Here is a 25700-nt window from a genome sequence, read left to right as displayed (position 1 = left end):
GCAGCTTGCATCACCAGCAGTTTGGGGCAGGATGAGTAAAAAAAAACTCTACTCCCTTAGAAGGAACAAATATCTTTTCTCTCCCTCTTACATGTAGATGCAGATATAGCTGGAACATATTACACCAACTTGGCATCTTCTAGGATAGCCTCATTCACTGACAGCACAACCCTACTCCATCCTACAATCTGTAGAATATCCAGCAATTTGTGGGATGACTCCGAACTGCCCCCTGAAGGAGGCACCTCAGCCACATAAATAGCTTCTGAAACTGTCTGTGGTCAATTGGTAGAGAAGGTGATGACACAGCTACCACCTCATCGGGGAGGAAATTGATATACCCAATAGGAGGGGTGGTTCCCCACTAGATCCAATTCTTCTCCCCATTCTTCAATAGGATCTAGAAGGAGCTCAGGCTGGTCTCTTGCAGGAGGAAGATGATGTGATTCTCTACATGACTGTACTGACTCTGGATAACAAGTATATGGGTCCCATGGTTCTCACTATGGCCAGTGAGAAAGGTCCATCATGGGTTGTCGTATTCCTGAAGGCATGACAAACAGTCCTGATGAGGGTCTACCACCATCTGGTGTATTGGGCAATCCCAGGAGGTCTGGATCCTGTGTCTGGACTAACCTACTTCAGTAGAGGTGACGATGGTCTTTCCTAAACGTTGGACACTTCCGACAAAAACGTGGAATCCATTTATAATAGCAGTGTCCTTGGTTCCATTGCTGTCTTACTGGTGGATGGTAGCAGAGAAGGATCTCTGTCCTTGTAGTAATTCTGCACCAATGGTGTCAAAATTTCCCAGTTGAAAGTGCTGAAAGGATTGGAGAGTGTGAACTGGACTAGATAGTAATATCCTTGGTAGTGGTACACTTCTCTCCAGATGGAGGATGATGGTACTTGTCCCCTCAAACTTGAGCTGGTATAGGAAGTCTTTAAGCAGTCTTAGGTTCCAAATGCAAATGTGCAGTACCATTGGTGCATGTGGCTCTTTGACTTCTTTGCTAGTACTGTTGGTTGTGCAGGTCTAGACTCATGGCATTTCTCTTTGCTTAGTACCGATGGCAAAGTGATGGTAGTGGCTGGAGCAGTGTTAATCTTCTGATCCTGAGTTTTGGTACCGTGGGTCTTTGGGGATTTAGAACCGGAATGTGATGATTCAGATGACTTAAATCAAGTTCGGGAGGAGGTCTTCCTCTTATAGGAGGACTTGGAGGGAGACTTCTCTCTCGAGCATAGAGAGTGCATCTCTTAAGTGGAGGAGTTCTTAACCATACTCCTACACCCCCCTGTATGAAAAGTGATGGTAACTGGAGACATAGTTCTCAATGCCTTTGACCAATGTCTGCCTGGCCTGCATCAGACTGAGGTCTCCTTGCCTGCTCCATAAACATATTCTGAGCCTCAAGTCCTGCGCCTGGAAAGTCTGGCTAGGAAAGGAGCAGCAGATACTGCACCTGGTACAGACATGCACTTCTCCCAGGCATCATAGACATCTCTGATGATCATTGCTGACCAGGAAGGCTCGCGGACAAGAGAGGCAGTTCTTGAATCCCGATACTGTGGGCATAGCTCAGTCTCCACACTGGGAAGAGGACAGAGAGATAGGATGGAGGAAAAACTCCCAAAAGGGAAAAAGGGCTCCCCATCCCTAACTATACTAAAACAACAAACTATCTAATAAGAAATATTTCAAAATGATTTACAGATAAAGTTGAAAAAAGAGCTTTGAGGTCACCGAAGTGTTCCATCTCAGACCCTAGAGCAGTAAGAAACTAGAGAGGTGGTTGGTCAGCACTGTCCCTTATAACCTTGGTTCAGAGCACAAGGAGAACAAGAGTGCAGGTGTGGACCAACGGACAGTACTAGCAAGAATCGTCCAGTCTTAGGCTCATTGAGAACATATATCCATAGTGGAATACACATAAAGACCAGCACTTGAAGAAGAACCTTTTTTATCAGGAAATTGGATGGTTATTTTGTTCACATCTACTATAGTGAAATATATAGTTCGATTTGTCCTGCTTCTGAGCAGAGCTCAGATAAAGTGGATGTGTGAAGGAGTCTATTCAACGCTGTTTGCCCCCAGCAGGCTGCTCTATTTTATGTCTATGACCCTATCAAATTCATAATTAATTTTGATAAATTTCATGGTCATAGGATTCTAAAAATTTTAAATTTCATGGTTTCAGATATTTAAATTAAAATGTCACAGTGTTGTAACTGTGGGGATCCTGACCCAAAAGGAGTTTGTGGGGGGTTGCAAGGCTATTGTAGGGGTGTTGTGGTATTGCGAGCCTTACTTCTGTGCTGCTGCTGGTGGCGGCATTGCCTTCAGAGCTGGGCAGCTGGAGCATGCCAGCTCCTAGCTGGGAGCCCAGCTTGGTAGGCAGTGCCACTGCCAGCAGCAGTGCAAAAGTAAGGCCAGCAATGGCTGCCACTCTCTGGCCGTTCAGCTCTGAAGGCAGCACCGATGCCAGCAGTGGCACAGAAGTGAGGGTGGCATGGTATGATATTGCCATTCTTATTTCTGTGTTGCTGTTGATAGCAGTCCTGCTGTCTGAGCTGGGCTCCCAGCCAACAGCTGCTGCTGCTCTCCCGCCGCCAGATGTGAAGGCAGCTCAGAAGTAAGGGTGACAATACTGTGACCCATTACAATAGCCAGTTTTAATTGGGGATACCAGATTTCATGCGGGAGACCAAATTATATGGTCCATGACGCATTTCTCATGGGTGTGAATTTGGCAGGACCCTACTTATGTCACAAACTTAAGGTCACTACTATATTGTACCTGTTGAGGACAGATGTAACTCTACTCTGCCTCATCTTCTCCCAATCCATGCTACACCCCACAAGTAATAGAGAGCTGGCTTATGCAGGAGCAGAAAGTGAATAGACGACATCTGAGGACCTGGGACAAATATTTTAATAGATAGAAATCTCATAGGCACTTTTCCTCAAACTTCTAGCCATTCTACTAGTGGCAATTTTGAAAAATAAAATAACCATGAAAATAGTATGCTTTTGTTGCAGCACAGTTCCTGCACATGACCACCCCTCGCCCCCCCCCCCCACCCATTCGGTGCTAACAGTCAACCCACGACCTGACCTTATTAGGGTATAACTGTGTAATCGGCTGTACCTTTGGCTCCCACTTCATATATGGGAAATGAAACTGACCATGGGAAACGAAACTTACCAGCAACCAGGAAACTAAACTTATTGCAAGTGTCCCCCGGCCAATCCGGTGCTGGCACGAAGCCCATAGCCCATCCCTTGACCAATCAGTTAACCCTTCATATCCCATTTAGTCCATAAAGAGGAGTCTTTCCCAAGCCCCCGCTGAGAGCCTCATCACAACCAGCCTGATCAACTGGTCCCGACTCTTCCGCTCCCGTGTCCCCCCCTGAGCGTGAATCGTTTTTTTGCCGGCCGAGTTCAAGTAATGCTGTGTGTTCTCCTAAGTCTATGGTGAGGAGTTAACTATCAGTCTGTATTCTACAGCTACGTTGTCTGTTTAACATTCCTTTGTATCAGTCTGTGCCTTGCCGTTAACTGCCCGTTTGTGTCTTGCAGTTAACTGTCTGTGTGAAATCTCTGTGTGTCTGTGCAAAATCTTTCTGTCTTGCAGTTAACTGCCCTTTGTGCCTTGTAGCTAACCATCTGTGTAACACCCTTCTGTGTCCTGCAAGTAACTAATTGTATGTGTAGTATAGTGGTGAGTGTCCCTGCCTGCCATGTGGGAGACTGGGATTTGATTCCCGACAGGGAGCCACTGTCTGTTTAAAATTAGTTTAGGTTTTTATAGTTAGTTGTCTGTTTAATACTTTCTTAACCACAAAACATAAATTGATGTAATTGTTTTTTATATCCTATTATATTAGTCTATACTCTATAGTTAATTGTTTGTTTAGATGGGTATAACTAGTTAAAAATCTATACTACTCCTGTTTTCATAATAAAATTCATTTATTCCCTAACTGACTCATTATTGACTCTGGGGGATCACTAACCTGTCGGAACAGCTTTATCACATATTAATATTATAATTCATATAAAAACTTTCATATTGTCAGTATGCATATTCATGAAAGTTCCTGTCAGTATTTACATTTTTTTTATACAATCTTTCATTATTGACTGAATCCTCAGTGTACAATTTGTCTGTCTGTGAATTATGTTGTGTGTTCCAAAGCCATCACCTTTGTGTTGCAAGAAGTTGTAGGACAGGGTAAAGCTGGATGGCATGGAGCCATACAGGGATGATTACAGAATAGTCTCAGACTGGTACAAGGCTGTTTGCAGTCTTCATCTATGAGACACACCCCTTTGTGACAAATCCTTTTACATTTGTGCATTCCACATTTTAACATTTGATTGCAGTGAAGACCACAAGAGATATCAGTAAGATGACAGGGAATATTGTTCCGCAGCTGGAAAAGGAAAAAGACATGTTATACATAACAATGAGTGTTTTATTGTAAAGTGTATATTCTCAGATAAATACCTTTAATCATGTTCATATTTTAATATAGCATAGACTGTTAGAAGAAAATTATCTATGGTTTTACACTTTGCAATCTATTTTAAACTGAAACCTGAGTATGCATGATATGTAATAAAAGAAAATTCTGTAACAAGTCTGTACACATGTGGTCTAAAGAAAGCAAAACCGCAGCTGATTGTAAGTCCTGTTTCATGCAGTTTAAAACAAACACCATTAGCATAGTCTCCGTGGGTATCAATTTCTGTGGCTACTTGGGAAGTAGTCTTAGAGAAACAAATATCAAGTGCTTAATCTAAGTTAAAAAGTAACATGTAGTTTAGAAGTAACTGTCCACATAATGCTACCACTTGCTTATAATTAAAAAGATTGTGCCACACTTACTTCATGCTTGCCCATACACCATTTTTGAGTGAGGTATGTACAAGGCGGGCACTTCTCTTCACTATGACAGGTATGGTACACTGCAGGCATAGGAATATAAAATCAGGAAACAATTCTTAAATACTTTAGTTCACTCAGACATTTTAGGTCTATAACTGAGCCTTTTATATTCTAATTTATTCTTTCAGAACCAAACAATTTATATTTGTGTGATACTCTATATTATGTGACTTCAACGCTAGAATTGGCAGTGACTTTACAAGGTTCCCAACTATTATTGGCAAGTTTGAAAGAGGTAACTCAAATGGAGAGTTTCTGCTAAATTTCTGTGCACATCAACTGTCTATTAGTATTTCTACCAACCAGAGAAGCACTAGTATACATGGATGCACCCGAGATCAAAGAACTACCATCCTCTAGACTACATTATAACATGGCAAAAAGACTTGAAAGACATACGAAACACCAGACCTATGCAAGATCCAGAGTGTTCAACAGATAATTTCCTTGTCAAATCGTCCTGCAACTTTCAAATCAAGTTCCTGAGAAGGAAGCAGGCACCGACTTTGCCAAAAAAGCTAGATGTACAGAAACTCAAATCCCCTGAAATACAAGCCCAACTGGATGCTGCCATAACACAGGCACTTATTAAAAAGGCCACAACTGCATCAACAATTGAATTGGCTTGGAAGAACTTGAAAGAACCAGTGCTTGCTGCTTCTAAATCCATCCTCGCACAAGTCAAATGTAAGAATCCTGACTGGTTCAATGAAAATGACAGACATCTTCATACTTCTAGAAGAGAAACAAAGGCTTCACAATAAGTGCCTTTCCAAGCAGACATCTACTTCCCAATCCAAGCTAAAGAAAATCAAAGAAGAAGTGCAAAGTAAAATAAGAGACATGAAGGACAAATAGTGGAGTAAGAAAGCTGAAGAAATAGAAGCACTAGCTGGTAAAAATGACTCCAAGGGGCTTTACAATGATCTCAAAGAAGTGTACGGACCAAGAAGTAACACCATCACCCCAATAAAGAGTGCTCATGGAAACCAACTACTGACAGATAAGCAAGACATCATCAAAAGATGAAAAGAGCAATTTTCCACCTTGCTGAACCAAGCAGGAAATGTGGATTCTGATGTAACAGAAACTCTGAACCAACTACTTACCCAATATAACTTCAACTGTCCAATTAGTATGGACGAACTGGAGAAGGCTATCAAGAGCACGTGGGGTGGTAAGGCACCGGGACAAAATGGGATTCCTTCTGATGTGTATAGGCATGGAGGACAAGAACTGAAGTCCCAATTATTCACTCTATACAACATGGGTTGGGAAGAAGAACTTCCCCAGGACTTCAAAGATACACTAATTGTCACTATATACAAGCACAAAAGTCACAGATCAGATTGTGGAAATCATCGTGTTATCTTTCTATCAGTAGCAGGAAAAATCCTTGCCAAAATTCTAGTAAATAGACTCAAGATAATATAGAACAAGTGCTACCAGACAGTCAGTGTGGTTTCAGAGCAGGAAGGTCAACAAAGGACATGATATTCTCCCTTAGACAAGTGTGGTTGATGGCTGGCTTCCCCCTAGTGGGTCTCATGCTCTCTGGCTTGTAGTGGGCCAGGAAGCTGCCCGTCACCCCGTCTTCCCAGGGGAAGGGGTAGGGACCCGGGCCCACCCGCTCCTTCGGGTCCCAGCCCAGGGGCTCTATGAAGAGCAGCTATGTGCTGCTGGTACTGTTTTCCAGACTGCACGCTCTTCCCCTGGGCTACTTTTCCCCCTCCTTCAGTCCTTCTGGCTTCTTGAGCCAGTACCTCCCTCCTGGCTGCTCCACGACAAGACTCTGCTCTCCAGTCCTCTATACAGCTTCGCACTGCTCTGGTCAGCTCTGCTCAGCACGGCACTCCTACTTCCTCCAGCTCGTGCACTGACTGTTTGGAGCAGAGGGCTTTTATGGAGCACCTGGCTAGTCCTTAATCAGTCTCAGCTGCTCCTAATTGCCCCCTAATGGCTCAGTTAGGCTGTATGAAACAAGGTCCTGAGCATTCTGGGATTCACATATCTCCCATCCACCACTCTCCTGCTGCCCTCCGCCTTCGCTATCTCACACAAGTAAAATAGAAATGTGTAGAACAGCACAAAGATCTCTGTGGTTTTTGTCGATTTCTCAAAGGCTTTCAACAAGGTTGATAGGAACACTCTCTGGAAAGTTCTAATAGCTTATGGATGTCCTGAGTACTTTGTTAATATCCTCAGGCAGTTTCACAACAATATGACCAGCAGAGTAGCAGTTGCAGGAATTGTGACCGAAGCCTTTCCCATAAGCACGGGGTGAAGCAGGGCTGTGTGCTTGCTCCAACCCTCTTCACTTTATTCCTTGCAGCAGTGCCCTCAAGCATGAATGCAAATCTCAGCACTGGCATCTACGTACATATGAGAAGTGACAGCAAGGTTACGTGCCAGGTTACGTGCTAACACCAGGGTGAGAGAAGAGTGTGTTAGGGAGCTTCTCTTTGCAGATGACTTGTCCTTGGTTGCTCACACCCAAAAAGATATGCAGGAAATCACAACATATTTTACTGATGCAGCACACAAGTTTGAGTTGAAGATCAATAAAATAAAACCAAATTACCGTTCCAATCAGCCAACAGACGAACTGGTAACCTTGTTAGACCAGATATTGTCATCAATGGAGGCTCTCGAGAGTGTTAACTCCTTCATTTACCTGGGTAGCACAGTGACAAATGACAACTGCAGATGCTGAGATACCCTTCATCCAGGGTATCTTGAAGATGTGAAGATTTTTGGCAGCATCAAAAAGTGACTTTGATCTCAGCATGGGATCAAACTGGCTACTAAGGTCAAGGTCTACAGAGCAATGGTGATACCATCTATGCTCTACTCTGTGGAGAAATTAACACTGTATAGAAGATATCTGAAAAATCGGACGAGTCTCCAACTGAGACACTTGTGTCAAATCATGAACATCAAGTGGCAAGACCAAATTCCTAACACTGAAGTACTAGCAAGAGCTGAAATGCCCAATAGTTACTTCCTCACAGCTGAGGTGGTTTGGACATGTGACCTGTATGCCACAACACCAGCTTCTGAAAATCCTTTTTTTATGATAAACTGAAGGAAGGTAAACAAGCTAGGGGCAGTCAGAAGTTACTCTACAAAGACATCCTTAAGAGGAATCTCAAGACCGTGGGCATCGATATGGACACATGGGAGACATTGGCAGAAAATGGTGTACAGTGAAGAAATGCTGTACGGAGGCCATTGAAAAGGTAGAAGAAAAACGATTAGTAACTTATCAGCATCAATGTCATCTTAGAAACAACATGGCTCGAAACCAACAGAGATACATCTCCTGCCCTCGACGTGGCCCATGTTTCCTTTCAAGAGCTGGACTTGCATCTCATCAGCGTTCAGGAAAGTGCTAGTTGCTCTCTACAGTCATTGTTTGCGATGGACAACCGAAGATTATATTTAAATTCTTTAAAATCAGGATGACATGTTAGCTGCGTGGACATTCCTTCCTTCCTGGAGATCCTGGGCTAAACAGTAGGACATTTTGAATATTAGCATCCAAAGCAATGGTTTTCAACCTATGGTCCGTGGGCCCCCCATGGGTCCACAGGTTATGTCTAAGATTTTCAAAGGGGTCCACAAATAAAAAAGGTTGAAAACCACTGTTCTAGACTCAGAGCATGGCACAAAAAAGCATTTGTCAGTAATTTGATCTATTTCTTCTGTACTATGCTTTGCATCAATAATATTAATTAGTAATATATCTACAGAAAATTAAGAAACTAAGTCATTTTTCTGACTGTCCCAATAGTAAAATGAGTAGGGCTGTCAATTAATCACAGTTAATGCATGTGATTAATGCAAAACAAATTAACTAGATTTAAAAAACAGTCGTGATTAATCACAATTTAAATTGCACTGTTAAACAATAATAGAATACCAACTTAAATTTATTATAAATAGTATTTTTCAATTCACCTATACAAGTCCACTCAGTCCTACTTATTGTTCAGTCAATTGCTAAAACAAACAAGTTTGTTTACATTTATGGGAGATAATGCTGCCCGCTTCTTATTTACAATGTCATCTGAATGTGAGAGTAGGCATTTGCATGGCATTATTGTAGCCAGCTTTGCAAGGTATTTATGTGCCAGATACGCTAAACTTTTGTATGCCCCTTCATGCATGGACTTGTAGGCTCTAAAGTTTTACATTGTTTTGTTTTTGAGTGCAGCTATGTAAAAAAATATTTTACATTTGTGAGTTGCACTTTCATGATAAAGAGATTGCATTACAATACTTGTATGAGGTGAACTGAAAAATACTCTTTTGTTCATCTTTTTTACAGTGCAAATATTTGTCTTAAATATAATATAAAATGAGCACTGTACACTTTGTATTCTGTGCTGTAACTGAAATCAATATATTTGAAAATGTAAAAAAAGCGACATATTTATAATAAATTTAAATTGGTATTCTATTCTCATTTAACACTGTGTTTAAAACTATAATTCATCGCAACTATTTTTTTAATCTGGCAATTATTTGAGATTTTTTAAAATCATTTGACAGCCCTAAAAATGAGATATTACAGCTGTTTTTCAGTTTTTAAAAAAGGGGAGGTCAACGTGTGCTTACTTTTCAGAATATGGTATTTAATCTCAAAGTTAAAATAAGATTTGATTATTTGAATGGCTAATAAATTCTTCAAAAGCTTTGGATGGTGTTTGGAACACTTTACCTTGAAAAAAGTACTATTATATTTCTGAAAAGGAAAGATTTAAATATACCTAAATCTGGTTAACCGTTCATACAGCAAACAATAAATCTGAGAACACAGAAAAATTTGGACACGAGGCAATTTTAAAAAGCCATGTGGGCATAGCATATGACTTACCTGGATGATCACATTCATGTGGCCTTGTACATGAGTTTTTACATTCTGGTGGCTGAGTACCACAAGGAACAGGAGGATAAATTACCGACTCACCACAGTAACAAGTTAGTTCATCAAAACCTGACAAAGCAAACCAAACCAAATAGCAAATAAATAGAGGTGAAGGTTAGTCAACTGGAATGAAGATTTGAGGTGCTTTAAAAAGTAAAGTCTTAACAAGCTGATATTAGAGATACTATTTAGCATGAAGTGCCCTAAAAGCTATAATTCCTATATCATGAAAAAATCTACTTTGGTTACAAAACATCCAATTTAAGAAAGAAAGTAAAAGGTGAAATAAAGAAGAAATTATACAACCAGTGGTGGGGTGGGGGGAAGAGAGAGAAATGGAAATTAATATAAATCAGAAGTTAAAAATATAGGCAATTGATATTGGAAGTTAAACTTTTCAATATATGTATGGCCAATATGACTAAACATCCATAAGAAAGATTTTTTTTTAAATCAACAATAAAACATATCTCAGCAATGATATATTTTCATTAGTAGATGAAAGTAAACCTGAATAATAAACTTCACAATATAGATGTGTTCAATAAATATTTCTGTTCTGTTTTTGGAGCCAAGCTGGACAATGAATTCAAATTATAATGAAGTACTTTTTAATCCAACAATCATTAAAGAGCATGTTACACAGCAGCTACTAAAGTTAAAGATTTTTAAAATGGCAGGTCCTTTAAATTAGCGGAACTTGCACCCAAGAGTTTTAAAAGAGTTACTTGGGCTGTCCTCCAGACTGTTAATATTACTTTCTAATAAATCTTAGAAAACTGGTCCCAAGAAAATAGGTCCTGAACAAAAATATTAAATATTGGATTCATGTTAAGACCGAAGACCCCTGGTATGCAGGCTAAGAGGAGAGGTTAGCAGGGGAGTTGGAGTAGCACCTACAGAACCTGTGATTTGAGGTAAATAACTTAGTGAGTTGTACATTTGCTCTGTTTGTGTCTCTAAGGGCTGTGCGACTGGGGATCTTGGCCCTTTGTCCAGGCCAGGTGTTTGAAGTCTGACCTGTTAATCCTTCCCTGTTAACAAAGAACCATACTGACCTGCTATGCAAGGTATATAAACCAGTTGCAAAACAAACTCCTGAATAGGGAAACAACGCATGCTAACAAGAGTTTGAGTAAGCTTTTTCTACAGGTATAGTTCTACATAACCAACAATGCTGACCAGTGATGGAATAATTATAATACATCCCTTAAAGGCCATATTTTGTTTCCTGCCTTTAGACAGAAGAGGCTTTATGCACATAAAGTTCAAGTTGATGGCTGCATTAGAGAAAAGGATCTGTCGTCTTAGTACGGTGTGTAGCTGATAACCCACTATCAGAGAGGCTGAAGAGTTCTTTGACAACTGAGGGCGGCACCACCACAGATCTACCAGGGAATGAACTGGTCTTAAGGGAACATAAGAGAGTGGAAAATAGAAAGGATAATCAGAAAACAGACATTCTTCTAGTTTGTGTCAAGCAAGGAAAGAGACGCTAAAAAGATTCTATACAGACAGAAGTTAACCACATTCTATCCTGCTTCTGGCCCTGTAGAAAGATTCCTGTTGCTTTTTCCCTTGCTTAGAAAACTGTATCAAGTTACTTTGACAAGATCTTAGACAAGACTACAATTCTAGTTGATACAAGTTCATCAAGTATATTTAATATGGCACATGGACTGTGGCTGTGAACAGAAAGGAATGAAGGGGATGCAGGAGAGAGATTGAGGGGGATACAGAGAAATACACAATGGGAAGTAACCTTTGAAACTGGAGTTCTTGGAGATGCCTGGTCCCTATCTGTATTCCACTGCAGGTATGTATGTGCTCCATGCTCCTGGGACCAGAGAATTCTTGCAAGCAAAGTCTGTTGGTCCATGCCCAAGTCCTTGCTCTCATTGTGCTCTGTACTGAGGGTATAAAGGATGGGACAGGGCAGACTGACTGCCTTTCCAGTTCCTTTGTTTATGGTGAAGCCAGTAATAATCTGAAGCAAAGATGGAGAGTGGATAGTGAAATACAGATAGGGACCACATACCTTGAAGAACTCCAATTACAAAGGTAAGACACCTCCCTTTCTTCTTCAAATGCTGGTCCCTACACATATTCTACTGTGAGTGACTGACAAAAAATGCCTAGAGAGGAGGAAGGTGCAAGGATGCAGGTAGTATAGCTCCTTGTAGAATCAATGCCCCAAAGCATCCGTCAGCAGAGCAGTCTTGGACCAAGGCATAATGTCCCATGAATGTGTAGATGGAACTCCATGTTCCAACTATTCTGCAAAGGGTATCTCTTGAAGGGATGTGACTGAGGCCCCTTGTGCACCCTTGTAGAGTAAGCCCACACCCCATGTAGTGGAGGGAGTTGTGTCAACTTATAGAGTATGGTACAGCCAGAGGTCCACTTAGAGATTCTCTGGGAGCATATAGCTTGACCTTGAACTCATCCCACTATAGCAACCAAGAGTCTAGGACTACGTTTACATTGCAATTAAACACCCACGGCTGCCCTGGTCATCTGACTTGGGCTCACAGGGCTCAGGCTATGGGACCGTAATTGAAATATAGACATTTTGGCTCGGGCTTCAGCCCAGGCTCCAGCCCAAGCTCTGGGGCCCTCCCTCTTCATGGGGTCTCAGAGCCAGGGCTCCAGCCCAAACCCATATATCTACACCACAATTAAACAACCCATAGCTGAGTCAGCTAACAAGGGCCAATCACAGGTCTTTAAGTGCAGTGTGGACATATCCTAGGAGACTTTCTGATTGATTTTGTTCTCAGCCAATGGTCATCAGACATCAAGAAAATGAAGAATCCTCTCCTTGCCAAAGGCATGGGGCTTCAGGAAAAAAAACAAAACAAAAAAAAACACAGTAAGTGAACTGGCCAATTCAGTTGAAATTCCAAAACTAACTCAGGAGTGAATTTTGGGTGTCATCATAGTCCTTATGAAATATTGTTAGTGCCCTGAGTTCACTTACCCTTCCGGCCAAGGTGATGGCAGCGAGGAACACTACATTTATCAACAGGTGAAACATGGAACACCTAGCTAGTTGTTCAAAGGGTGACTTAGTGAGTGCCAAAAGTACTAAGTTAAGATCTCAGGGAAAGCATTACAGGTGGCTAAGTATGCAGATGTAAGTGAAGCTATGACAGGAAACAAAAGGTAGAAAATAAATGGTCAGAAATAAATTCAGCTCCACTGCAGAATCAGGAACTTTGGATGAGGTTGAAGGAAACCTTATCTTTGAAGAATACTGTGTAACGAAGTTCTGACTAGGTAGCTTCTAGTTCAGAATATCGTAGAAGAGTAGGGATCACAGCTCGCCTACTCTTCTGGCCAAGGTAATCGTGACCAAGAAAGCCACTTTCATAGACAGATGTAACAAGGAATAAGTTGCTAGTGACTCATAGCGGGGATCCATTAAACTTTGTCAGAAATGAATTCAGTTCCACAACAGAATCGGACTATGGATCTGCCTATCCAACCCCTTTACAAATCTAATGGGCATAGGGTTTGAAGATATTGACTGGCTATCCACTGGAAGGTGGAAAGCTCAGATAGCCATCAGGTGGACTCTGATGGAACTAATGGGAAGTTCTTGTTGCTTCAGGAACAGGAGATAGTCCAGGATATGTGGAATTGAAACTTTGGTTGGGTGGACACCTCTTTGCATAGACCAAATGGAGAATTTCTTCCATTTTGCAAGGTAAGTAGATCTGGTTAAAGGCTTCCCACTATTCAGGAGAATTTCTTCTATTCCTTTGAGCAAAATCATTCCAAGGAAGTCAGCCATGCTGACAGATGACAAGCCTGTAGATTGCAGAAATGACATCTGCGCCTTTTGGGAGTGACACAGAGGGTTTGACTGATCGGGTTAGTAGAAATGAAAATTAATGTTGGCAAGGTCACGCTGGGCTACAGATATGATGTGAGCACAATCTTATCTGACCTTGGACAAGACCTTGTATGCCTTCCCTCTAGTTATGCTACAATAGGGTTTTGGACTGTTTAGGAGGAAAGATTCACTCTGTGACCCACCCAGGACCAAAAGAGATGATATTTTTTGTTTTATTTTGTTACAAACAGGTCCACTAGGGGAATACCCCACCACTGGAAAATGGTCTTGGACACATCTGGAAGAAGGGACTATTTGTGGTGGCCTCCAAACAATCTGCTTGCAGGGTCTACTAGAGTGTTTTGAATTCTTGAAAGGTAAATCACTTTAGGTTGACACAAAAGTTCCAAGCAAGACAGCTTCTTGGCATAACTTTGTTGACCAGGCTCTTCTTTGTCTGTATACATAAAACATAGCTATGAATGAGGCAGGGACCTGAGGACTAAATAGACAGTTATCACGTAATAACAGATCATATATCATAACGCATATACATAAAGAGACCAAATTAAGGTTGCACAGGCAACCTTTACTCAGGAATTTCCTAGCCTTCAAGGGCTTTACTTTGCAACCTTAATATTCTTTTAATGTAGGTTTTTCGTATGTAATATTATATATAAATATGCAAAGTTGGAATTAATTCCTTTGTGCAGAATACTTGGGAAGCTTCATCGAAAAATACATTGTGCATAAATCTGCCATATAAAGGACATTCAGTGGTAAAGGATCATGCATAAGGAAAGATAACATTTTAAGAAAACAAGGGGAGGACAATCATAAAAAAAGAAAGGTAAGGGATAGAATTGTGCTAAAAAATATTTGAGAGAAAACTATTAGGAAAGGGAAAAGATATTTACACTTTACAAAGAAGTGGTATCTTTATCTCAAACTTGTCCTTTATTTTTAGATCTAAGGACAAACTTAAATGAAGTGAGTAATAAAATAGCTGACAGTAGGTACTTAGAATAATAGAATCATAGAATATTAGAGTTGGAAGGGACCTCAGGAGGTCATCTAGTCCAACCCCTTGCTTAACACAGGACTAACCTCAGCTAAATCATCCCAGCAAGGGCTTTGTCAAGTCACAGCTTAAAAAGCTCTAAAGACGGAGATTCCACCACCTCCCTAGGTAACCCATTCCAGTGCTTCACCTCCCTCCTAGTGAAAATCTTTTTCCTAATATCCAACCTAGACCTCCTCCACTGCAACTTGAGACCATTGATCCTTCTTCTGTCATCTACTACTTCTGTCATCTACTATTGAGAACAGCCTAGCTCCATCCTTCCTGGAACTCTCTTTCAGGTAGTAAAAGGCTGCTATCAAATCTCCCTCATTCTTCTCTTTTGCAAACTAAACAAGCCTAGTTCCCTCAGCCTCTCCTCCTAAGTCTTGTGCTCCAGCCCCCTAATCATTTTTGTTGCCCTCTACTGGACTCTCTCCAACTTGTCCACATCCTTTTTGTAGTGGGGGGCCCAAAACTGGACACAATACTCCAAATGCGGCCTCACCAATGCCAAATAGAGGGAAATCACTTCCCTTGATCTGTTGGCAATGCTCCTACTAATGCAGCCCAATATGCTATTAGCCTTCTTGGCAAACAGGGCACACTGCTGACTCATATCCAGCTTCTTGTCTACTGTAACCCCCGGGTCCTTTTCTGCAGAACTGCCGCCTAGCTTGTCGGTCCCCAGTCTGTAGCTGTGCATGGGATTCTTCCCTCCTAAGTGCAGGACTCCGCACTTGTCCTTGTTGAACCTCATCAAGTTTCTTTTGGCCCAATCCTCCAATTTGTCTAGGTCACTCTGTATCCTATCCCTACCTTCCAGGGTACCTACCACTCCCCCTAAGCTTAGTGTCATCTGCAAACTTGCTGAGGGTGCAATCTATGCCATCCTGCAGATAATTAATGAAGATGTTGAACAAAACCGTTCCCAAGACCAACCCCTGGGGCACTCCGCTTGTGACCGGCTGCTAGCTAGACATGGAGCCATTGATCACTACCCGTTAAGCCCGATGATCTAGCCAGCTCTCTATCCATTTTATAGTCCGGTCATCCAACCCATACTTCTTTGAAGTTAAAGTACCATCAGTGAAGACACTAGATTAAAAGAGATAACATTATACTCAGGTGAACAGTTAAAAAGATACATGGCCTAATTTGAAGGCTGTGAACTGCATGATCCTTCTCCTTCTGCCCTAACTTCTATAATTTCAGTTTGTAAGCAATTCATGATAATTTTAAGTTTAATTTATGTAACAAAATGCATTTAAATACAGAAAGATGGAGACTGGGTTAATCAGGGACAAGGAATAAGATGAAAACCCTGGATACGACTATACTACGGAGATTACACCAGCATAGCTATGCAGGCATTAATCTGAAACATAGATGCAGCCTATACCAATGGAAAAGGTTTTTATGTCTGTGTGGAACACTACCTTCCTGAATGTCAGTAGCTACAGTGACAGAAGAAGCTGCATCTAAACTATGGGTTAGTTCGGAAAAGCTTCGTCAGTAAGGGATGGTTTTTTTCCCCCCATAACCAATTGACATAGTTATTTATATTGACTTAACTTTTAAGTGTAGACCAAACCCCCAGCTGTCAGAATGTGTATGATTTCAGTAATCATCAAAATCTGTTACTATTTGGTAGCTGTGCGTTGGTCTCAGTGCAGTACCCAGTAGACAGGTGTTGACTCCACAGAAGTTTCCATAATTCACTATCTGAGCAGAGAGCCTAAGAATTCAAGAGACATGGAAATGACATGACTCCCATTCCTACAGGTGGTCCCACTAAGCTAGGATTAAGGTACACTATTGGGCCAGCATGGAAAGATTTATATAGTCTGGATCTGTAGCTAAAGGAAGACTTCAGTCTGCAGTTCTTTCAATTTGACACCTTTTAAAATAAATTTAGTTCTTGTGAAAAGAAACTGCTTAAATACATCTGGGACCTTAATTCTTATGAAATAACAGCTTGTGTTTATGAAGTTAATCTTGTTCCTAAGTGTTTGCAGGATCAGGGCTTTAAACTTGAGTAAATTTTACTAAAAATTAATTTTTTAAAAATTAATCCTGTAGTGAAATTATTAAATCCAACAAATAAAATAAATCCATCTCATTCAACTATATAACGGCAAAACATGCCAATTGGCAAAATATGCCAATCATGATAATCTCCATAATTCAGTATTTGAATTTTTTTATTACAGAAAAATAATGCACTTTCAGATGAGCATCTAATAAGAGAATAAATCTCTTAGAGGATCAGAGTTTGAAATGTTTACAATACACTAAACTTATATAGGTGAACATATGTACTGTAGAATACTCACTTGTCTGCCAGCATGTTTGACAGTTGCCACGGTGACAAGGTTCTTCACATCTATGAAGGCCACAATTGAGTTTGCGTCCACAAACCAGGGGACACTTATGTTTTTTGTCCTGGGAAAAATATTTATGAAAAATTACTACATTATCAATGCCTTTTTTTCCCTTTAGAATGTCCCCTAAAATGGAAAAACATGATTAAAATCCACTACTGGCCATGACCAGGCTACTTTACCCAAGGATCGAAGAAATTAACAGTCAATAAGATGCTTTTCGTACCACATGCTCAGCATCTGTGATGAAGTGGGAATTTTGTGTAATATTTTTATGAAGCCTATGTATGCCTAAGTTTCCTCTATATGCTACATTGGTATTTGGGGAGGGAGGAAGTCTGTCTGCTCTCAAGACAGGCTAAGACACAGGCATGAGTGGTGCCTAACTGTCTGGAACGAAGTGAACCTTAATCCCCAAATCAGTGTAGAAACCATGAAGACAATAGCAAATCACTGGGACAATGAAACTGGCAGCCAATGACCACAGACTGTCTCACCTCTCTGCAGGAACCCAAGCAACCTTTCCCCAGCTCAGAAACAAAGGTCCAGGGCGATGTGAGATGGGAGTTAAGTGCTGGAGGAGTCGGGGCCATTTACCGGGAAGTTGGACCCTGCCTTAACCTTCATTTCTTTGAGCTAACCAAGGTCTTCCTATGTTGCATTCTAGTTGACTAATAAACCCTACGGTTTGAAAACGTTGGCTGCGTGTCACTACAGATGCTGGAGGAGGTGTACTGCTCCCTAAGATTGCACAAGTCTCCATCAGAGGCCTGTCTCAGTGGGACTTGCTGAACAAAGCTCACGGTATGAAGCAGGAATGCTGAAGGCTCAGAGGTCCAGTCTAAGGAGGCAGTGAAACCACATGGCTTACCGTGGAGGAAGAGTGAGACCTGTATGGGGTTTGGCATACTGAAGAGGTCCTCACCGAGACTATTCCAAAGCTGGGGTCACAGCACCAATCCTGTGGATCTATGACACCATCTCATTGTTCAACTGGCATTTTATCAACTTAGGCCTAGTATACAAACAAGTTTTGTGCTGGTACAGGATTTGCATTTGGTTAGGGGTGTGGTTTATTTTTAAGCCAAAGTTGTTATTCTGTGCAATTACTAGCATTGTCACAGTTACACTGACATATAGATGCCTTATACCAGTATAGTTTATTCCCCTTCCCACATGGGAATAGCTATACTGATATAAGGCACATTTATACTGGCATAATTGTGTTTATGCTAGGGGGTTGTACTGCTTTAAGTATACTAGTATAGTTAGAATGGTAGAATGGCTTGTGTTTGTTGACAAGCTCTTAGTTACACATAATACCGCTTGGGCACTGAAGTTGGGTACTTGAGCATTAATCCTGAAAACTTTTTTAACAAAGCGTAAGAATAAACATTTTACCTTACAAAACAGGGAATCTACATCTCAGCAGCCTTTACACATACAATTTTAAAAGAACATAGGTGCAAATGCATCATTTTACACTGAACAATTTCTCATACTACATATATGAACTTACCACACAGCAAATTTCGTTACACTTGTGTCGTCCACATGACCGTTTCTTGTTACATCGCTTGTCACACATAAATGTAATATCAGCTGTTCAAGTAGAAAAAATAATTGTGTCTTTATATTTATAATTCAAACATTCAACCTTGGACTACATATTTATTATACAATTGCAGTAAGTAAATGTGTGTAGCAAGATCACACTAAAATCAATATAATGAAACAAAGAAAACAGGATACATTCTTATATAGGCAGCATAAATCACTGTATAGAGAGGCTATTATAACGAGGATTTATAACGAGACCAAACTGTCTTTTATAATTAGCTTGAAACATAAGCCTGGTGGTTGTATTTTGCTTCTTGCTTAATAGAATAGAATAGAATATTAGAGTTGGAAGGGACCTCAGGAGGTCATCTAGTCCAACCCCCTGCTCAAAGCAGGACTAACCTCAGCTATATCATCCCAACCAGGGCTTTGTCAAGCCTCAGCTTAAAAACCTCTAAAGATGGAGATTCCACCACCTCCCTAGGTAACCTATTCCAGTGCTTCACCACCCTCCTAGTAAAAAACTTTTTCCTAATGTCCAACCTAGATCTCCCGCCCTGCAACTTGAGACCGTTGCTCCTTGTTCTGTCATCTGCCACCACCGAGAACAGCCTAGCCCCATCCTCCCTGGAACCCCCTTTCAGGTAGTTAAAGGCCACTATCAAATCCCCCCTCACTCTTCTCTTTTGCAGACTAAACAAGCCCAGTTCCCTCAGCCTCTCCTCATAAGTCCTGTGCTCCAGTCCCCTAATCATTTTGGTTCCCCTCCGCTGCACTCTCTCCAACTTGTCCACATCCTTTTTGTAGTGGGGGGCCCAAAACTGGACACAATATTCTAAATGCGGCCTCACCAATGCCGAATAGAGGGGAATAATCACTTCCCATGACCTGCTGGCAATGCCCCTCCTAATGCAGCCCAATATGCCATTAGCCTTCTTGACAACCAGGGCACACTGCTGACTCATATCCAGCTTTTTATCCACCGTTACCCCCAGGTCCCTTTCTGCAGAGCTGCTGCCCAGTTCATTGGTCCCCAGTCTATAGCTGTGCATGGGATTCTTCCTTCCTAAGTGGAGGACTCTGCACTTATCTTTGTTGAACCTCATTAGATTTCTTTTGGCCCAATCCTCCAGTTTGTTTAGCATCAATATTAAAATGACTACAATAGTTTTTAATTAAGGTTAATGCTCCTGGTAAGAAAATACAACCACTGTTTGATTCTTAGACTGATAAAATTGGTTATAGATTGTAAAGTGACCATATACTGTTTAAATGCTATGAGCAAAAAGTCCCTACAAATGATAACAAGTTACAAGAGAAGAACAGTCACTTATGGGGTACCTCCAATGTGGGCTGAGGCTGTAGTATTTCAGTTTACATTCACATACCTATAGCAGTACCTAAGCATGCCTGCAGAATTGTGACAATTATTAATAAAAGCAGAATTTGGAAGGATCAGTACATTAATATTCTTAGACATACTTAAACATATTAAGATAGTGGCTTATGAAACAGCTAATAGATTTTAAAATTTGACCATCTTTATGTTGCCACATAAAGCAGGGAATATTAGTTACCGGTAACACTGTCGTAGTCTCCTCAACTCCCATCCTACAACAACACTGAATTCAAAGACAGTGTTATGGTAACACCTACTGGAAGCAGGGAGGCAAAGAATTCTAAAACCCTGCCCCTGATTCCGTAAGTCTCAGCCACAACTGCATCCCATCAGGAAGAGAACTTCCAGATCTACAGAGAAGGAAACAGTATGAAAGACAGAAAGAAATAAAACAAGCAACAAAACAACACCCAAAGGGAAGGTGGATGAGATACAGTATAGAAAAGGAGAAATAGACAGAATTACTGGTAATTTTCCCCTTTGTTGTATGTCTCTCTCTTCCATCCTACAACATTGGATTAAGGCACAAAAAGAGGGTGCAGCAAGCAGTAACCCCAGGAGATGGGGCTACCTTAACATGCCACTATCAGATCCTTGCAGCCAAAGGAGGTATGTTGAGAAGTGGAGATACCTAACTGACGGCAATATATAAAGCAGGAAGGAGACAATCATGCTGCTGTCTTACACACCTCGTATACAAAAGTTCAGTATGTTCACTGCTTGCGAAGATTTCTCTAGCCATGTGGAATTTGACAAGCTTATCTGACAGTCTGGTCACATGCTTTAAGAATATAGCACAAGCCCCTCCAACAAAAGCTGAGGTAGCTGTGGCATTACTTCCTTCGAGCATTACTGCTTTGGCTTTCTAAATTCTCAGAATAGGACAAAAGTGCTTCATCCAATAAAGGCATCTTCTGGTCATGGATGGGTGAGGAATATTAGATTAGGACAGAGAGGAAAAATAATAGGTAAAACTTGATTTTCATCTTTTGACCAAATTCTGAATGAAGCCAAACACCACCCGTCTGGAAAATGAGGGAGGTAAGGAGGAGAGAAGATGAAAGTCAACTCATTCACTCACCTGAGATCACTGTGGTAAGAAAAAACATCTTAAAGGAAAGATGTTTCCCCTAAGGCATCTCATAAGAGTTGGCTGCATCAAACTTGCATGTTGACAATCAACTGGATGAATCACTGGTCTTTAAGACCATTTCTTGAATACCAACAGAAGGAAATCCAAAACATCTTGGTACCACATCAGGCCACAAAAGATTTCCAGCTCTGAGAGCAAGAGAGTAGCCTACATCTGCTGCTCTCCAGACAGTCTGCCACCACAGTGGAGAAGTTTCTCTTTGAGAAATGGCCCCTTTCAAGCTGAATGAAGTCAGTTTGAAATGAAGGGGATTGTAAAGCAGGACCTGGAGAAAATAGGTCCAAGATACTAGGAAGCACCAATCACTAATAGGTTCATCAAGTCATAACCAGCAACAGCAGAATGATTGTGAAATTGAATCACAAATCCACTTCATCAGCCTGGGCAGCAAGGGAAGCAGTACTACAGTTCCCCATGCCTACTCTACTGTCCTCAAAACTCTCTCAGCTTCCTGTATAACGTGGATCCTAGTTGGGATATGCAATGCTTCTGACTAGTGAAACTCTGGAAAAAGTGTTACTAAGTTGGCAAATGCCCTTTATCCAAGTATTTCAGGCATTGAGTACAAGTGAAATGGGAAATTTTCAGCCACAAGATAAACAGGCTTCGCCATTCCTTATGGTTAAACTCCACTGACCAATGCCTCCCCCCAGGAACAACACAGGAAATGTCCTTTAGTGAAACAAAGAGAAGATTAAAAAATTAATAACTGGCATATTTGTCTAAAATAGACTGTTCAGTATGTTCTATGCCTGTGCACACAGTATAGTCTTCTGAGGACTGAAACATTTTGGACTTGATAAAGTCTTTGGGTTTAATATGGATGGGAATTAACCTAATTAGAAAATTTTGTTTATGAAAACTTGAAACATTAAAAATGTCAGGAGAAGAAACTGAAACTCACATACATTTTATGCTGCACACTTTCTGCTAATTTTTTTTAAACAACTAATGTGATATAAAACACTAAACTTAGGGTTAAGATTGTTCCAGTGTAATTTGATACAACAGTGAAAATACCAGGAGAAGTGGGGGGAAAAAATTAGGAAATAAGTTTAAGTTATTGGAGATGACTTTTTTTTTGTCTGAAAAGTTGTAAAGGGCCTTCCCTTAATGAGGTCACACAAGTAGATTTAATAGAAGATCTAGTCAGAAGGAGAAGAAACCAACTACTTGCATTGGAAATTTCCAACACTGAAAGCACCAAGAATGATATATTGAAGTATTTACTATTATTTGAATCCTTCTACAGATTTGATGAAGCAACATATACATATATACACATCCATACTTTGATTCCAAAGAACTTAAAGATTTTGACCTTATTTGGGTGAACAAGAGTGTTAAACATCTCAAATAAGCTTTTTTAAAAAAGCAATGAAAACAAACAATATAGTACAAGAAAGTAGTAAAAAAACCACAAAACCCAAGACCACCAATTTTGCACATGACATCAGAGTATTGTGTAATGGATGAAAATGACACTATTCTTCATATAACCTCCACTACCATCTGATCTCTTCATCCACATATTTTCATTCAATAAATAAAGTAACACACAAAGAATACATCAGTTTGAGTAGAATACTTTTAAAGCTTCTATTTCATAAAGGTGTTAATAAATTGTTAGTATATTACTACTATTTACCTTTATTTTTGAGGAGGGCACATGGGACTTCCTAAGAAACAGATAGGAAAGGATTAAATCACAGCAAATTAAATGTAGCTAGAGCTTAATGCTCTAGAAAGCTAACTATATACAGTATACCAAATGAAAAAAAATCAAGCAATTAGCTATTACAAATATTCTAGTGGGACAAAAAAATCCGACCATAAAGAGAAGAAAAATGGAGGTTACTGACCTGTAACAGGATGTTCTGGTCCCTATCTGTATTCCACACATGGGTAGCCATGCACACTATGTGCCTGTGACCACAGATTTCTAGCAAGTAGCGTCCTTTGGTCCTGCAAGATTTTCTCCTTATGCTCTGAACAGATGGTATAAGGGGCAGTGAAGACCAACGTCTCTTCAGTTCCTCTCTTACTGAAGAGCAGAAAAATCCAAAGCTGAGGAAGAGTATGCATAGTGGAATACAGATAGGGACCAAACATCTCAAAGAACTTCCAGTTACAGGTCAGTAATTGCCACCTCTTCTTGGAGCACTAGTCCCTTTGTGTAATTCCACCTGAGGGCCAGTGATAAGCAAAGTTTAACAGGAGGAGGTGGCATAGGGATGCAGGTGGTATAGCTTGTAATACCACAGTCCAAACAGCTGCATCTGTAGAGGAGGCTAATTGCCTAATGTTTTGTAACTGTATAGACATTGCTCCAGGTAGCTGCTTCACATATGTTCTCAAAGAGATGCTGTTGAGGTTGCTTGTGATCTTGTGGAATGGGCTCCTACCCCAAACAAAGGAGGAGTGTGTGTCAACTGGTCACACAGAATGATGCAGTCATAGAGCCACATAAAGAGTCTCTGAGCAGATAATGCCTGTCCTTGTGACCGTTCCGCTATAATGACAAACAGGCTTAGTGATTTACTAGTTTATTTGGTTCTTTTGCAGGTAAAACACCACAGCTTGTCTGATGTCCAAAGGGTGAAGTATCCTCACCTCTTTGGAAGCACGAGGTTTTGGAAAGAATGCCATTAAGCAGATAGGTCAATTGATGCAAAGCTCAAAAATTACTTTAGGGATGAATTTCAGGTGAAGACAAAGGGAAACCTTCTCCTCATGAAAATAGCATATGACGGGTCATCCATGAGTGCTCCCAGTTGGCTCACGCTTCCAGCTGATGTGATGGCAACAAAAGAGTTGACCTAGATGGGACATAGAATGTGTTGCCAGTGGTTCAAATGGTGGTCTGGTAAGTATTGATAGTACAAGTTTGAGGTCCCATTGTGGTGTGGTTTTCATCACTGGTGGAAAGGTCCTACCTAGACTTTTCAGGAATCTGATTGCTGTTGGTCAGTAAAAACGGAATATTCTTCTACTGGAGAATAGAAAGCATGATTGCTGCTTGTTGGACCCAAGGAACTAATGGAAAGCCCTAAAACAGCAGGAATATCTACAAATTCTGGAGATGATAGGTTGTGCTGTGCCCAGGTAGAGACTCAGAAATGACTCCATTTAACCACAACATTTTCTGGTGGAGTTTTTCCTACTTTGATTGAGAAAAGACCAAATGGCTTCGAAGAATGAATATTCTAAATCTGATGCCCGTCCGAATTCCAGGCTGTGACGTGGAGGGGGATAGGTTAGAATGTCTGTTCTTACCATACTACTGAGTTAATAGATTTGGGAAGAGTCAGATGCTCATGGGAGGATGGGTTGACACTTACAGAAGGTCTGGATCCAGAACTGTCTGGGCCAGTTAGGTGCTATGAGAAAGACCCAAGCTTTGTCACAGCACATCTTCTGCAAAAACTTGTTTGGTTATATAAAAGACAGTCTTTATGTTGTCTGACATTATTTGGATATGGTGGGACTGAATAAGTGGGAGGAATGCATTGCAGGTGAGATGGACTGCTCTCTGCTGTAGTAGACTGATATGGATCCTGGCCTCCTGAGAAGACAAAGTGCTTTGTGCAGTGTGGTTGTCCATGCTGGCTCCTCATCCAACCAGGGACACTGTTTGGAGAATGGTTACATCAGGTATGGGTGTGATTACAGCACATTCTTGTTCCAGGTTGATCCATTAGGCAAAAGAAGCTGTGACCCTGGTGAAAATTATTGATCGGGTGTTTATGTGGTCTTTGCCTGGTGAATAAACGGAATGGAGCCAGCCTTGTAGGCAACATAGGTGGAGCCTGACGAATGGTGTTATGTAAGTACACAATGCCATGTGGCCAAATTGGGAAAGGCAGACCTTGATAGTGGTCTGAAAATGACTTGTCTTATCAAATTGTTTATGGTTTGGAATCTTTCAAAAGAGAGGTAGGCCCTCACTGAGATCAACTCTAGGGTTGCTCCTATCAAATCCATTGTCCTTGCGGGAATCAAAATGGACTTTTCTTTGTTAAGACAGATTCCCAAGGCTGCTAGAAGCTGGTGCAAGAACAGTGTCGCTGACTAGACATCCCGACTGAAATGATCCATTAGGAGCCAGTCGTCCAGATACAGAAGATGTCTCAGTTAGTTGTGATGTCTCATTTAGGTCACACCCACTCAGAAAGCTTTGGTGAAAGCGCTGTTGCTAGCCCAAACAGGAGTACTCCGAACTGGTGGTACTCTTATCCTACCAGAAACCTGAGGAAACTTCTGCAGGATGGATGAATGTCCACGTGAAAATAAGAGTCGTTCATGCCAAGCGATATGAATGAACCATATTCCCTTCTGTAGGGAGGGAATTATTGGTGCTAATATAACCATTACAATTTTGACTTGTGAATAAAAATATTTAATTGCTGACGGTCAAG

At 40.9% G+C, this 25700-nt stretch overlaps 1 protein-coding gene across 2 annotated transcripts in view; it reads right to left on the bottom strand.

Annotated features, from left to right (window-relative positions):
• The window catches only part of NFX1 (nuclear transcription factor, X-box binding 1), a 211473-nt gene that overhangs the window by 74417 nt on the left and 111356 nt on the right, over positions 1-25700 (bottom strand). For both annotated transcript variants that reach the window (XM_067554685.1, XM_067554686.1), the window contains exons 11-16: positions 22931-22961; positions 18690-18772; positions 17123-17231; positions 9838-9957; positions 4899-4978; positions 4213-4443 (exon numbers count right to left, since the gene is read on the bottom strand). In XM_067554685.1, the coding sequence (XP_067410786.1) occupies positions 4213-4443; positions 4899-4978; positions 9838-9957; positions 17123-17231; positions 18690-18772; positions 22931-22961 (654 nt within the window). The remainder of the gene's footprint in view (positions 1-4212; positions 4444-4898; positions 4979-9837; positions 9958-17122; positions 17232-18689; positions 18773-22930; positions 22962-25700) is intronic.

Source organism: Emydura macquarii, unplaced genomic scaffold (assembly GCF_026122565.2).
Source record: "Emydura macquarii macquarii isolate MOO-44397 ecotype Brisbane River unplaced genomic scaffold, CSIRO-AGI_Emac_v2 contig_1499, whole genome shotgun sequence".
NCBI classification, from domain to species: Eukaryota; Metazoa; Chordata; order Testudines; family Chelidae; genus Emydura; species Emydura macquarii.
This window is presented reverse-complemented; position numbering and strand designations above follow the sequence as displayed.